At 42.2% G+C, this 16,299-nt stretch overlaps 1 protein-coding gene across 1 annotated transcript in view; it reads right to left on the bottom strand.

Annotated features, from left to right (window-relative positions):
- Positions 1 to 16,299, bottom strand: part of pdgfc (platelet derived growth factor c) — a 386,544-nt gene that overhangs the window by 58,670 nt on the left and 311,575 nt on the right. The window contains exon 4 of the mRNA XM_048534929.2: positions 7,825 to 8,026. Coding sequence (XP_048390886.1) covers positions 7,825 to 8,026 — 202 coding nt within the window. The remainder of the gene's footprint in view (positions 1 to 7,824; positions 8,027 to 16,299) is intronic.

Genomic DNA, 16,299 nt, shown 5'->3' with positions numbered 1-16,299 from the left:
ACTACCAACACTCGATAGCAGCAATGTGTACTGCTAAAGAATGCACTGCAGAAAATTACCAAAGATCCTCAGACAACACCTTCCAAATCCATGACTATTTCCATCTAGAAGGATAAGGACAGCAAATGCATAGGTACAACATCTGCCGTATGTTCTCCTCCAAATCCAGTTACCATCCTGATTTGGAAATATATTGCTGTTCCTTCACTGTCACTGGGTAAAAATCCTGGAATTCCCTCCCTAACAGCATTGCATGTCAACCTACCGCAGATGGACTGCAGGGGTTCAAGAAGACAGACCATAACCACCTGCACACAGGCAATTAGGGATAGGCAATAAATGCTGGTCAGCCAGCAATACGCACATCCCATAAGTGAATTAATAAAAAAACTCCTTCATTTTTCAAATAACAAGTGTGGCTTCCCCTTCTGTGAATTTTTTTCTGAGAAATGTGTGCAACAAAATTTGTTTAGTCCTACTCAGAGTTTCGTCCCTCATCTTTTCTTTACCCAAAATGATTGCTGTTTCTTGCACTCACGCTAAACTAGAAAATACCTCAACTTTGTTTTCAACTTCAACTCTTCCCTCAGCTTCTAATCTGCTACTCTTCCTTTCTCTTCCTTGACCCAAAACCAGTAAAACTTGGAAATGATGCAGACTGGTCCAAAATTGTCTTATATGACAGAAAACGGAAACAGATTTTCATTGTGAGGAGGTTGGTGGGGGGTAGAAATTGAGAAGTAGAAACATTGTTTCATGTTGATGTGGCTGCAAAATGATACACGTGGGATAAACGTTTTAGGAACACCGCAACTCAGCAACTAAAGAGTGGTAGCTTTAGTAATCCAATAATCCATTAATCCAGATGATGGTGCAAATGGAACTCTAGTTCAGACCAGTCCATTTATTAGCATATTTAACTTGGCTTTTACTGGTTTTTCCCCTTTGGGCTTCCATTTCTGGGCAAGGACTGCCGACTAATGTTGACAATAAGTGCACTTCCTCCTACGGCTACGTTGGCTATGTCTCCTCACACAATTCCATTCTCCCAGTTTCTCCATCCCTCATGCATCTTTCAGATGATGCAACTTTCTATATTGATTTATCAGGTAGGTCTTTCTTGTCCATTAACAGTAGATTTCCTTTTCCTACAACTTGGTTGATGTCCACTTCACACATTCCGTTCCCATCCCTTTCTCCTCTCCCTCAGCTGATAAAATAAAATACCTTACATAGTTATTTTGGAGAGTAATACAACATTTTCTGTTTCAAGGAATGATAAAAATTCTTTAACGTAGAATACTGAGACCAAAGTTAAAGCTTACAATACTAATGCATAAATGTTCATTAAAATAAGGACGAGAAACAAAATGTGCAAATACTCAGCAGCCACCAAATCCGAGTGGTGTTTACGTATTCTTTACATTCTTTTACCCATGACCGAGGTACTGGATTACTAAATCCACCACCCCTCAGTTGCTGAGTTGAGTTGTTCCTGAATCTTTATCCCACGTGTATCATTTTACAGCCGCATCAACATGAAGCAACATTTCTGCTTCTCAGTTTCTACCCCCCACCAACCTCCTCACAACAAAAATAGCCACGAACCAATTAGGGTCATATAAAGACATTAGATTTGGCTTCTTGTTTAGTGGACAGAAAAACAAAATCAAACTCTACAGAGCGGTGATCTGATTAGTAAAATAACTGTGAAGTGAACAAATGAATTCCTGCCACTCTCTGGAATCAGAATGAATGATACTCTAACAATTATTAAACGCATGCTGCTTCTCTGACATAATAAAATGTGAGGCTGGATGAACACAGCAGGCCAAGCAGCATCTCAGGAGCACAAAAGCTGACGTTTCGGGCCTAGACCCTTCATCAGAGCCTCTCTGATGAAGGCTCTAGGCCCGAAACGTCAGCTTTTGTGCTCCTGAGATGCTGCTTGGCCTGCTGTGTTCATCCAGCCTCACATTTTATTATCTTGGAATTCTCCAGCATCTGCAGTTCCCATTATCTCTGCTTCTCTGACAACCTGCTTTCAGTTTCAGGCTTCAAAGCAATATAATATAATAAAATTATGAATGGCAACAACCGCAGATCCCACTTCACGTGTGCTTTTTCTTGTGCCTGAAGCTTGAAACTTCCTTGCCTGGAGCTTGATGAAGTACATTGTTCCTGAATCTGTTATGTTGTGTTCCCTAGCTTGGAAGTTGGAGACAGGCTGCTGCTGCTTTTCAAGCCATTTATGTGTAGGTCTTGATTCTTGCTGTGTAATAAGTGAGGCCTCAGATCTACACATGTATCAGTGCCCAGGCTTAAAACATGCTATTTTCTAAATGCATTCAAGTTTCACCTAAAGGTCATTGACCTGGAGCACTGGGCTAGATTTCCCCCAAGTTCAAAAGAACCCACAGCCCTTTAAAATGTTGGATGGGGCCAGATTTGGAAGTCTGCTTCTATTTCTCATATGTCCCACTTTTGCCAATGGGGAACAGAAGCAGGCTTGTATCATACATCAGGGCAATTTACATTCAACTGGCTTATTGCCAATATAAAAATAACCCATTTTCACAATTGAAAGGACCTTAGCTGATCATGGGGAAGTCACAAATTTTGGAGGAGACATAAATACTCTTGATGGGTGGATCAGATTTGTTTAATTATCATGATCTGCGATTTACTTTAACATCCTCACTTGTTAAACAATAAAAATAAAACAGCTGAATTGGTCAGTGATTGTTAAAATTAATCTGTTGGACTGCTTACAGTGATATGCTGGTTGCTGTTGCACCTATTTGAGCAGTTTCAGAGAATTCTTTGCTGACCTTTTCCTCAGATAAAACGGAGGATATAGTTCATGCATAGAGTCATACAGCATGGAAGCACCCCCTTCAGTTCAATTTGTCCACGCTGACCAGACATTCCAATCTGACCTAGTCCCATTGGCCCATATCCCTCTAAACCCTTCCTATTCATATACCCATCTGGATGCCTTAGAAATGTCGTAATTGTACCCGCCTGCACAATTTCCTATGGTGGCTTATTCCATATGCCCTCTGCATGAAAAGGTTACCCTTCAGATCCTTTTAAATCTCTCGCCTCTCATCTCAAACCTATGCCTGCTAGCTTTGTATGCCCTACTCTCAGAAAAAGACCTTGACTACTCACCCTATATATGCCCCTCATGATTTTATAAACATCTCTCAGTTTACCCCACAGTCTTTGACGCTGAAGGAAAAAAGCTATAGCCTATTTAGCCTCTCTGTATAACTGAAACCCTCCAGTCCCACCAACATCCAAGTAAATCCTTTCTGCACCCTCTCAAGTTTAGCAACATCTTTCCTCTAGAGCGGCAATCAGGCTTGTATGCAGTATTCTAAATGCGGCCGCACCAACATCCTGTATAGCCACAAAATGACTTTCCAACTCCTATACTCAATTTTCTGACTAATGAAGGCAAGTGTACCAAATGTTTTCTTTGCTACACTGTCTACCTGTGATTTAACTTTCAAGGAACTATATACCTGCACCCCAAAATCTAGTTGTTGAACTCGACAGTGGTTCTAGAAGGCTGTGAAATGCCAAACCAGAAAATGAAATGGTACTCCTTCCCCTTTTATGAGCTACAATAGAACACTGCAACAGGCAAACTGATGTATTAAGATGGCAAACAAGGTTGGAGTCATACTTATTGGCTGGACGGAAACATTTCACAAAGCGGTCACCCAGTCTGCGCTTGATCTCTCTAACAAAGAAGAACATTGTGGTGAATATAGCATACTAGATTGAAAGAAATACAGTTCTTGCTTCACCTGGAAGGACACTGAGGAGGGAGGAGGCTGGGAATAAAGGTAACTGTGCAATTATGTGAGTGGGTGCCAGGGAGGGGAAAATGAGGTGTTGGAAACGATAGAGGAATAAACCAAGAATATAATGAAGGAAACATAGCATTGCTTTGCAGCACTGACAGGGGAGGGGGAGGGGAAAGAGGTGTTATGTTTTGTGACATCATGCTGCACGTGATGGAAATAACAGAAGATGATCCTTTCAATATGGAGGACAATGTGGTAGAACTCTGACACAATTCTGCGAAGGAGAGTTATTTTTGAGGAAAGAAGTGCAGCAATGAGTTGGGCATGATTATCTACCTGTCCACTAAAGTCGAAGAAGTAGGGGTGGGATGGAATCTTCAGCTGAAATGTCATACACATTGGTGTAGAAGGTAGCACCTCTGAAACAGATGCTAAAGAAATGAAGAAGCTGAGAGATGAATTGGAGGCCTTACAGGAGGCAGGATGTCAGGAAACAAAGAAACAAAGAAACAAAAAAACCTACAGCACAGGAACAGGCCCTTTGGCCCTCCAAGCCTGCGCCAATCAAGATCCTCTGTCTAACCAGTCATCTATTTTCTAACGGTCCGTGTCCATTTGCTCCCTGCCCATCCATGTGCCTGTCCAAATATATCTTAAAAGACGCCAATGTGTCTGCGTCTACCACCTCCGCTGGCAACGCGTTCCAGGCGCCTACCACCCTCTATGTAAAGAACTTTCCACGCATATCTCCCTTAAACATTCCTCCTCTCACTTTGAACTCATGACCCCTGGTAATTGAGTCCCCTATTCTGCAAAAAAGCTTTTTGCTATCCACCCTGTCTATACTCCTCATGATTTTGTAGACCTCAATCAGGTCCCCCCTCAATCTCCGTCTTTCTAATGAAAATAATCCTAATCTACTCCACCTCTCTTCATAGCTAGCACCCTCCATACCAGGCAACATCCTGGTGAACCTCCTCTGCACCCTCTTCAAAGCATCTACATCCTTTTGGTAATGTGGCGACCAGAATTGTACACAGTACTCCAAATGTGGCCGAATCAAAGTCCAATACAACTGCAACATGACCTGCCAACTCTTGTACTCAATACCCCACCCAATGAAGGAAAGCATACCATATGCCTTCTTGACCACCCTATTGACCTGCGTTGTCACCTTCAGGGAACAATGGACCTGAACACCCAGATCTCTCTGTTTAGCAATTTTCCCTAGGACTTTTCAATTTACTGTATAGTTCGCCCTTGAATTTGATCTTCCAAAGTCCATCACCTCGCATTTGCCCGGATTGAACTCCATCTGCCATTTATCTGCCCAACTCTCCAGTCTATCTATATTCTGCTGTAATTTCTGACAGTGCCCTTCACTATCAGCTACTCCATCAATCTTAGTGTCATCAGCAAACTTGCTGATCAGACCACCTACACCTTCCTCCAGATCATTTACATATATCACAAACAACAGTGGTCCCAACACTGATCCCTGTGGAACACCACTGGTTACAGGTCTCCAATCTGAGAAACTCCCGTCTACTACTACCCTCTGTCTCCTGTTGCCCAGCCAGTTTTCTATCCATCTAGCTAGCACACCCTGGACCCCATGTGACTTCACTTTCTCCATCAGCCTGCCATGGGGAACCTTATCAAACGCCTTACTGAACTCCATGGATATGACATCTCTAGCCTTTCCCTCATCAATCAACTTTGTCACGTCCTCAAAGAATTCTATTAAGTTCGTAAGACATGACCTTCCCTGTACAAAACCATGTTGCCTATCACTGATCAGCCCATTTTCTTCCAAATGGGAATAGATCCTATCCCTTAGTATCTTCTCCAGTAGCTTCCCTACCACTGATGTCAGGCTCACCAGTTGATAATTACCTGGATTATCCTTGCTGCCCTTTTTAAACAAGGGGACAACATTAGCAAGTCTCCAGTCTTCTGGGACCTCAGCTGTGTCTAAGGACACTGCAAAGATATCTGTTAGGGCTCAGGCTATTTCTTCTCTCGCTTCCCTCAGTAACCTGGGATAGATCCCATCTGGACCTGGGGACTTGTCCACCTTTATGTCTTTTAGGATACCTAACACTTCCTCCTTCCTTATGTCAACTTGACCTAGACTAAGCAAACATTTATCCCTAACCTCAACATCCATCATGTCCCTCTCCTTGGTGAATACCGATGCAAAGTACTCATTAAGAATCTCACCCATTTTCTCTGACTCAGCGCATAACTTTCCTTCTTTGTCCTTAAGTGGTCCAATCCCTTCTCTAGTTACCCTCTTGCTCTTTATATATGAATAAAAGGCTTTGGGATTTTCCTTAACCATGTTTGCCAGCAATATCTCATGTCCTCTCTTAGCCCTCTTAGTCCCTTTTTTCAGATTCGCTCTACATTCCCGATATTCTTGCAAAGCTTCATCAGTCTTCAGTCGCCTAGACCTCATGTATGCTTCCTTTTTTCTCTTGGCTAGTCTCACAATTTCACCTGTCATCCATGGCTCCCTAATCTTGCCTTTTCTATTCCTCATTTTCACAGGAACATGTCTCTCCTGCACGCTAATCAACCTCTCCTTAAAAGCCTCCCACATATCAAATGTGGATTTACCTTCAAACAGTTTCTCCCAATCGACGTTCCTCTTGGTATAGTCGGCCTTCCCCCAGTTTAGTACTCTTCCTTTAGGACCACTCCTATCCTTGTCCATGAGTAATGTAAAACTTACGGAATTATGGTCACTATTTCCAAAGTAGTCTCCTACTGTAATATCAACCACCTAGCCGGGTTCATTCCCCAGCACCAGGTCCAATATGGCCCTTTCCTGAGTTGGACTACATACATACTGCTCGAGAAAACCCTCCTGGACATACCTTACAAATTCTGCTCCGTCTTGAATTGCAGGGATCCATCTCCCAAAGGACTCAGAGTCCTCTCAACTGCTTTCTTAATTTAAAGTCTGAACCAGTCCCCAGCACACCACCAATCTCATGAGTCAGGCTCAGTTCATTTTCTCATTGAGTAATTTCTCCTTTAATGTAATGAGATACAATATCCCAAATAAATGGTGAGCCATGGGTACCCATTCTTTTATGGAATTTAAGGATCATTCTGTGCTCCAGATCTACTCGGGTCGCTCCCATAACTCTTTTTCCAGCACATCACAATCTGTACTTCTTCCTTTGGAACTAGAACTAAAAAAAAATCCAGAATGAAAAAAAGTACTCAATTTTGCTTCTAATCGCCTCCCTTCTCTCAGTTTCATATGGTCTGTCTCTGACTGTTCAGTTGCTTCTTTCAATTTCTCTGTCTTCGTTTCAGTAGATAGGCCATCTACTATTGTTCATTACAAAACTGTCAACTCCTAACAGCTATTTTGAATACTGTTCATCATGATTCTCATGATTCTTAAAGGGATGGTCCAGCTATTCAGAAATTACTTAATTCAAGCTACCTGCCTTGCTAGTCAAAATCCTTCCAGGTAATTCTGATTTTGTCTCTACAAATGTTGCTTGACTTATTCAGTGTTTCAGGGATGCTCTGTTGTTATTTTTGCATTATAGTGTGTTGCTCCACTTTACTGATTACCAAATGGTGACTCATCAAAAGCTGTTCATTGAAATTGAGATATTTGTCCATATTCTGTGACACCGACTATTTACAAAGCTCATATTTGATTCGAAAAACAGAAGGAACATGTATGGAAATGCCAAATGGAAATATTAGTTACGAACTTTAATTAATAACTGATAAATTGGATTCTGAAAGAACTAAGCAAGATAAGTCACGATTCAACAAATTAGAAGCAGTCCTACAAAAAACATAATGTTCACTGAATTTTAAAATGTGAAAAATGTTTACCTAGTTTCAAAGATTCATTATCTTGGTTGAAATTGGGAATAATTTTCTTTGGAATACTTAGTCTCCAAGCAACACTACTGCACATGTGAAAATCAAATAATGTTTGGCAAGACAGAAAATGAAAGAGAACACTTGCCTCTGGATTTTCTACCATGAACAAAAGCCTTTCCGAGCATCTGCCAGGTTGGTTTGTACAAGTTTTCCAAATCCAGTTGCCACCTCTCTGGTTCCAAGTACTTGATCAGCTCTTCTAAAGTGTCAAAGCCTGACACAGCCTCATTTAATCCATCCAAAGATAGAGGAGATGGCGGCACCACCGTTGGGCTTTCAAAGTGGGCCTGTATCAAAAAGCAATTTGAATACAATGATTAGAGGTTTGCGGTTCTGTCAAAATATTACAACTTTAAAAGTGTATATTTTATGCATTGATGGAAGCTTCAAGGTTAGTTTGGAACAAACTAAACGGCGGATAATCAACCATAATCCACTGAGTCTGGGTTTACTGAGTTTCACTGGGTCTTAGTTTCATTTAACAAACTGCCAACTCCATTATTATTTTTACATTCAAATGTGTTTGCTTTGGACATAAGTCAGAATCTCCATCTATTTAGAACATAGAACATAGAACAGGAAAGCACAGTACAAGCCCTTCGGCCCACGATGTTGTACTGACCTATTATCCTACTAAGATCAAACTACCTTGCATACCCTACATTTTACTCTCCTCCATGTGCCTTTCTAAGAGTTTTTAAAAAGTTTCTAAAGTATCTGAGTCCGCTACAACTGCCAGAAGCACATCCCACACGCCCATCACTCTGACATTTCCGCTATACCGTCCTCCAATCACCTTAAAATTATGCCCCCTCATAATAGTCATTTCCGACCTGGGAAAAAGTCTGACTATCCACTCTACCTATGCCTCTCATCATCTTGTAAATCTCGATCAAGTCACCTCTCACCCTTCTTCAGTCCAATGAAAAAAGCACTTACTCCCGCAACCTTTCCTCATAAGACCTGTCCTCCAGTCCAGGCAGCATCCTGGTAAAGGTAGTAGGAACTGCAGATGCTGGAGAATCTGAGATGACAAGGTGTAGAGCTGTTCCAGATGGCATCCTCGACATCAGGGAAACCAAGCAGAGGCTTGGGGACAGCTTTGCGGAACACCTATGCTCAGTTCGCACCAAACAACTGCACCTCCCAGTCGCAAACCATTTCAACTCCACCTTCCACTCCTTGGATGACATGTCCATCCTGGGCCTCCTGCAGTGCCACAATGAATCTACCCGTAGGTCGCTGGAACAGCGTCTCATATTTCACTTCAGCACCCTGCAGCCCAATGGTATCAATGTGGACTTCACAAGCTTCAAAATCTCCCCTCTCCCAACCACATCCCAAAACCAGCCCAGCTCATACATGCCTCCCTAACCTGTCCTCCCACCTATCCACTCCTCCCACCTCAAGCCCCAGCCCCATTCTCTTACCTACTCACCTCAACCCGCCTCCTTGACCTGTCTATCCTCTCTGGACCAACCTATCCCCTCCCTAACTCCCCACCTACACTCACCTTTACTGTCTCTAACATCACCTCCTTGACCTGTCTGTCTCCTTTCCACCTATCTCTTCCTTTATCCATCTTCTATCCACCTCCCCTTTTCTCCCTATTTATTTCAGAATCCCCTTCCCCCTCCCCCCATTCTGAAGAAGGATCTAAGCTCGAAACATCAGCCTTCCTGCTCCTCTGATGCTGCTTGGCCTGCTGTGTTCATCCAGCTCTACATCATGTTTTCTCAGCATCCTGGTAAATCTCCCCTGCACCCTCTCTATAGCTTCCACATTTTTCCTGAAATGAGGTGACCAGAGCTGAACACCATATTCCGAGTATGGTCTAACTAGAGTTTGAGAGAGCTGCAGCATAACCTCATGGCTCTTAAGCTCAATTCCCCTGCCAATGAAAGCCAACACACCATTTGCCTTCTTTACAACCCTGTCAACTTGGGTTGCAACGTGTGCTGGAGTTCAGGTTTCTGCTCCAGCTCATTTAGATAATTACTCATTTAAAGCAGTCACAAATCAGGGCAGAGATTTAGTACATAATTATTGTTCTTGTAGTAAGAATATTCCTCAATATATTTAAGAATGGCTATATATTGTTTACATGAATGCAGCTGGAAGTGAGTTTATCAAAAAAGGAGTATTTTTAATAAGAACACCTAGTCCATTGCTTTTGAGTAACTCAATTTTAAGATACACCTAATTGCTTCAAGCAAACTACTCTAAAGCGTTTATTAGTTTCATTTGTTCATGTAGTTTGTTTATAGTAAAATAAATATTTTCAATATTCAACGTTTTAAAAGAGGATTACTAATATCCTTGCACTTTAGTGCAAGAAACCTTCATCTGAGAGGTTTTCTTTCCCCTTCAATGCCCAAGGGCTACAAACAGGTGCAATTAATAAAAATGTGCCGTAGTGTTTAACTCATTCTGGAGGCACGATGAACTCAGTGAGAGAGGCTACTTCCACAACTATATTATTAAAATCTGTGTGAAAGGTCATGAAAACTAAATTTGTACTGAACATAATTTGTACTTAACATTCCTTGATAAATACTGACTTGGACAAATACTAGGAGCATGACATAGCTACAAGTCTACTATATTTCATCGATGACCAATTATATTCTAAGATGCATCTGTCATTTCCTACTCTGTTCATTCCACCAACTCCACCTCAATCCCTGCTGTTTACCTGACAAGTAAATAGCTGATATTTTTTATTCCTATGGTTTGTTGAAAACAACATTTCATACTTCTATATAAAAGAAAAGCACACTTCAATTTACAATCTTCCTCTCACCTCTAGTTTACAACTTAATTCCCTTGAAATCTTTATTTTGATTGTTTCTGTTATGCTTCTCCAGGCTTTCATCTCTTGCTTCTCCCAGCTTTTATAAACAACATTCTACAAATTCCTTCATGTTCATGCAGCTCCATTGTTTTGAAATTAAACCTTCTCACATTCTGAATCAGGCTGAAGTATAAATTGGGCATCTCTGTCAGTTACAGGATCTCTATTGCAATCTGTATGGATAGCTGAAACTTGATAAAAACACAGTTTATGAAATTTAAAATATTTTTCTGTTGAGGCCAGCAGCAGAAGTACAACCATTCTCCTGTCCTGACTCATTGCTAGCTCATTCAAGGGTTGCACATTCATTTCACCAACCCTAGGACTGATTTGATAAACAAGACTTGATCTGCTAGCTGAAAAAAAACTCTCATAACTGCAGATTCACCAAGGTAAATAGTACACTGACAATAATGAAATAAAGGTCAACAGGAAATAGTTTGAGACTCTGGATACCAGTTTGTCTATCACACCATTTTTTCCTGATGTTGGGATCAAAAGTATGTCTTCATTTTCTCGGAGGTGGCCAACTAAGGGACATTGTCCAATGACAACATGGGTTTCTGAAGCAGTAAGCTGTGGGATCGTGTTTCAAATAATGACCGAAATTGGTGAGTGGCGAAAGTAGCCTCTTTTTGAGCATCCGCAATAGCATGTTTTGGGGCAGCGATGGAATCCCGAAGTACAATTCTTACATATATTAAAATTCTATCACTATTACACAGTACTATTAACTGTTACACAGTTTCATCTACTGCACACGGAAATTTATGTGACATTTGTCCTGGGAAAGCAGGAAATTGTTTAATTGTCTAAGCATTTGCAAAGTTCTGGCTGCTACTCAGATTAGTGTCTATGCTATCTGCTAGCATAATTAAGAGATGTTAGTCCTTTTATCTTTTAAGTTAATAATGTTAGTAAAAATACTAGCCCTGTATGACCTAAATAAGTTAGAAATTATACAAGCACTAAAAAAAAGGAAATTAAATTGTATGTGTATATAAAGGATATTAAACTGATTACTAAAGCTGGGTCATGAGATTTTGTTTACTAGTTGCCATTGTGAGTTTCATTCATTCATGTAATTTCACAGGAGTAACTTCCTTAAAATGGACAGTGACCCTATTCACCAACACCTTACACCCCAACCTTCGGTTCACCTGGGCCATCTCCAGCACATCCCTCACCTTCCTGGACCTCTCAGTCTCCATCTCAGGCAACCAGCTGGTAACTGATGTCTATTTCAAGCCCAACGACTCCCACAACTACCTAGAATACACCTCCTCCCACCCACCCTCCTGCAAAAATTCCATCCCCTATTCCCAATTCCTCCGCCTCCGCCGCATCTGCTCCCACGATGAGGCATTCCACTCCCACACATCCCAGATATCCACGTTCTTCAAGGACCGCAACTTTTCCCCGACAGTGGTCGAGAACGCCCTTGACCGCGTCTCCCGCATTTCCCGCAACACATCCCTCACACCCCGCCCCCGCCACAACTACCCAAAGAGTATCCCCCTCGTTCTCACACACCACCCCACCAACCTCTGGATACAACGCATCATTCTCCGACACTTCCACCATCTACAATCCAACCCCACCATCCAAGACATTTTTCCATCCCCACCCTTGTCTGCTTTCCGGAGAGACCACTCTCTCCGTGACTCCCTTGTTCGCTCCACACTGCCCTCCAACCCCACCACACCCAGCACCTTTCCCTGCAACCCCAAGAAGTGCTACACTTGCCCCCACACCTCCTCCCTCACCCCTATCCCAGGCCCCAAGATGACTTTCCATATTAAGCAGAGGTTCACCTGCACAACTGCCAATGTGGTATACTGTATCCATTGTACGCGATGTGGATTCCTCTACATTGGGGAAACCAAACAGAGGCTTGGGGACCGCTTCGCAGAACACCTCCGCTCAGTTCGCAACAAACAACTGCACCTCCCAGTCGCAAACCATTTCGACTCGCCCTCCCATTCTTTAAATGACATGTCCATCATGGGCCTCCTGCAGTGCCACAATGATGCCACCTGAAGGTTGCAGGAACAGCAACTCATATTCTGCTTGGGAACCCTGCAGCCCAATGGTATCAATGTGGACTTCACCAGCTTCAAAATCTCCCGTTCCCCCACCACATCCCAAAACCAGCCCAGTTCGTCCCCTCCCCCCACTGCACCACACAACCAGCCCAGCGCTTCCCTTCCACCCACTGCATCCCAAAACCAGTTCAGCCTGTTTCTGCCTCCCTAACCTGTTCTTCCTCTCACCCATCCCTTCCTCCCACCCCAAGCCGCACCTCCATTTCCTATCTACTAACCTCATCCCACCTCCTTGACCTGTCCATCTTCCCTGGACTGACCTATCCATTCCCTACCTCCCCACCTATACTCTACTCTCCACCTATCTTCTTTTCTCTCCATCTTCGGTCCGCCTCCCCCTCTCTCCCTATTTATTCCAGAACCCTCACCCCATCCCCCTCTCTGATGAAGGGTCTACGCCCAAAACGTCAGCTTTTGTGCTCCTGAGATGCTGCTTGGCCTGCTGTGTTCATCCAGCTGCACACTTTGTTATCTTGGATTCTCCAGCATCTGCAGTTCCCATTATCTCTGACCAAATTATTTGTTGGTAGCTATTGCTATCTATTTACATATGTTGCAGTGCTGAAAACATCCTCCATCATAGGTATCTCGTTTCTAGACTGATTATATTCCAGAAACTTCCACTGAGTTCAATGGCAAAGAAATTCAAGCAGGGTAGAAAGAACATTGCTGATTCGCAATCATTATTTCAAATTACTGAAGAAAAGTTTCAGCTTTAGTTTTATCAAGATTCAACTTTGATCCAATCTGATTAACACTGAAACACATCACACATCATTTACTTGAAAACCAACCCTTTATCCTGAACAGACACGTTCTACAGTGGGTTTTTTTTCTATAATTTCAACTGCCATTTCGATCATTTGCAGAGTTAAAGATTGTATAAAATACGTAATGAAGAGTATTCTTTGAACCTATTTTGAAATTTGCCAATTACATGAGCAAACCATGTCTCATTAAAGGAAAGATTATGACATTTGATCAGAACAGTTGATACTTTTACTACTACAATGATCTCTGATTTACAATAGGGACACATTACAGAAATATATTATACAAATGTTAGTCCTTTGTTTCTCAATCAAAAAGCTGTGAACACAATTTCTGTGAGGATAACAGCATCTTTAGGGAAACAGGAACCTTGAAAGGGGCACATGCGTGTGATGTTTTTTTCCCAGATTTTCTTCTGGAGCAATGGCAGGTGTCCAAAAGACCCATATAAAACCCTAGGGAGGAGGTGAACATAACGAGAGAAAACTCGAGGCCAAGTGATCTTCCTCCTGCCTCTGCATATATACAGTTCAGAAGACTGAATTTTTCCATTTTCCGTTATAATGTTTTACCTATTGAGATTCACACCTCAATGGGTCAGAGCAGCTTTTCTCATATAATCTTCCACAATTAAACTCATAAATTATGCATCTGAGTTCACTGGTCGCCGTCTCATGGAATCACAAGCAGGAGAGGAGGAAGTGCTCGCCACTGCAAGGACCTTCCAACATTAATCTGCTGCCAAATCATCACTAACCTCCTCCTTGCATCCATTTGCATCATACTCAATCCTCCCTTTGTCTCATTGCAGGAAACAGTGACTCACAATCTGGGGAAACAACAAACATTTTGGGGGAGGGGAGTTATCAGACTCCCTACTCCATACGAAGGGGAAATTCTCAAGCCAGCCAGAGAAGAGCACATTCACTCATGTCGGGATTGAGAGACTTCAGCGTCCAACTGACACATTGTTTTCCATTGTGCTGTGCTACCTGCTGTCACAACTCAACTAATTCCTTCTCCTATGCAGACACTAGCAATATCCAGTAAGCATCAGCCAAAAAGATACCATTGTCAGGGACCCTTCAGTTCCACTTCCACTTCTGAGAAGGATGACATCGAACCTTCAGAGAATGCACAAGCAAGACTCTCACCTGTATAATCCAGCAACTTGGAGGCTTTCCTTATATGCGAAGTGACAGAAACATGCAAACCACTAGTGTCCTTGAACTCCTGAAAGGCCAAAATGGTTTGGGAGTTGTTTTGACAGCAGACATGATGTTGCAATGAGATTGGTGGTTTAACAATGCTGATTTGTATGGATGATGGGGGTCAAGGAGGAGGGAGCCATGCAGGAAAATCGTCGAGGCAGCAGAGTTGGATGTAGGCCATACAAACAATCAGCAAGTTCTAGTCGCTAGGTATGCACAGTGATTTAAAAAGTCAGGCATTTGTGTCATTTAGATTCTTAGGGAGGAACAAGAGAATTAGAAGTAGTGAAATGAGGCATACTGAGGGATCAGTGAAATTCAAATGCAGAGAAAGAAGTAGTCAGCAATAACCGTGAGATTCTTAAGTCACCATGTGAAGCTTAAGGAAAAAGATTAGGAACATTTTTTTCTCAATATTGACATTCCAATTATTTAATTCTCATTATATTTTGCTGGCTTTCTCACCACTGCCCATACCACTCCAAAAAGTTGAAAATCCTGCTGACAATCTCCTTGCTAGCCTTGGTTGAGGCACAGCAGTGTCCTTCAAACTATTGCTTACGAGTTCAGGCTAGTGAGCTGTTACAGGAAAAACTAGCTATGGAAGCAGATATTTTCTTCTTTTAACTCCAGTTCAACACTTTGACATTACCTGCTGAATTTTGTTTGCTTATTTTTGTTAATACATGATTGATAGTTTGCATATTCTTACCGTGATCACTGAACGTTTTAACTAATTTTCCAATGTAAGTTATTTGACTTCCAACTCTCTATACATTTCTTAAATTAAAAACATGATTATTCTTACTTTCCCAATGATGGGTGTTGAAGTAGCTGGCTTATAGTTTCCTGCTTTCTCTCTCTTTCCTTCCTTGAATAGGCAAGCAACATTTTTAGATTTTCAATCTCGTGGAAGCTTTCCAGAACTATGAGAATAGGAAGGGTTAAGACAGATATGGGCCAAATGATAGAAAATGCGACTAGATTAATTTAGGATATCTGGTCAGCATGAATGAGTTGGACCAAAGGGTCTGTTTCCACACTGTATGATTCTATAACTGGCAAACCTTTGGAAGATCACAATCAACTTATATACTATCTCTGCAGCCGTTCCCTCTAATACTGGCAATTGCAGGCTATCAAGTCCAGGGGTCTGATCAGAGAACCACAGAATCCCCTGAGTGTTGAAAGTGGCTATTCAGCCCATCAAATCCATACTGACCCTCCGGAGAGTATCCCACCTCGACCCACCCTATACCCTATCCCTGCATTTTTTGCCCTAGACACAATGGGCAATTTAGCATGGCCGATCCACCTTACCTGCACATCTTTGAACAATGGGAGAAAATGGAACATCTGGAGGAAACCCACACAATCATGGCCAGAACTTGCAAGCTCCAAACAGACAGTTGCCCAAGGTTAGAATTGAACCTCGGTCACTGGTGCTATGAGGCAGCAGTGCTAACCACTGAGCCACTATGCCGCCTTTAGCCTTGCTCATACTGCTTTCTCTAGTGACAGCGATTGCTTTAAATTTCTCTCTCCCTTTTACTCCTACACCAGGATGGTTTCTGTATCTTTAATCATGATTAGGTACAAAATGGATATTCAGATTTTCT

This window comes from Stegostoma tigrinum, chromosome 1 (genome assembly GCF_030684315.1).
Source record: "Stegostoma tigrinum isolate sSteTig4 chromosome 1, sSteTig4.hap1, whole genome shotgun sequence".
NCBI classification, from domain to species: domain Eukaryota; kingdom Metazoa; phylum Chordata; class Chondrichthyes; order Orectolobiformes; family Stegostomatidae; genus Stegostoma; species Stegostoma tigrinum.
The sequence above is the reverse complement of the archived record's forward strand: the minus strand, read 5'-3'. Positions and strand labels throughout refer to the sequence as shown.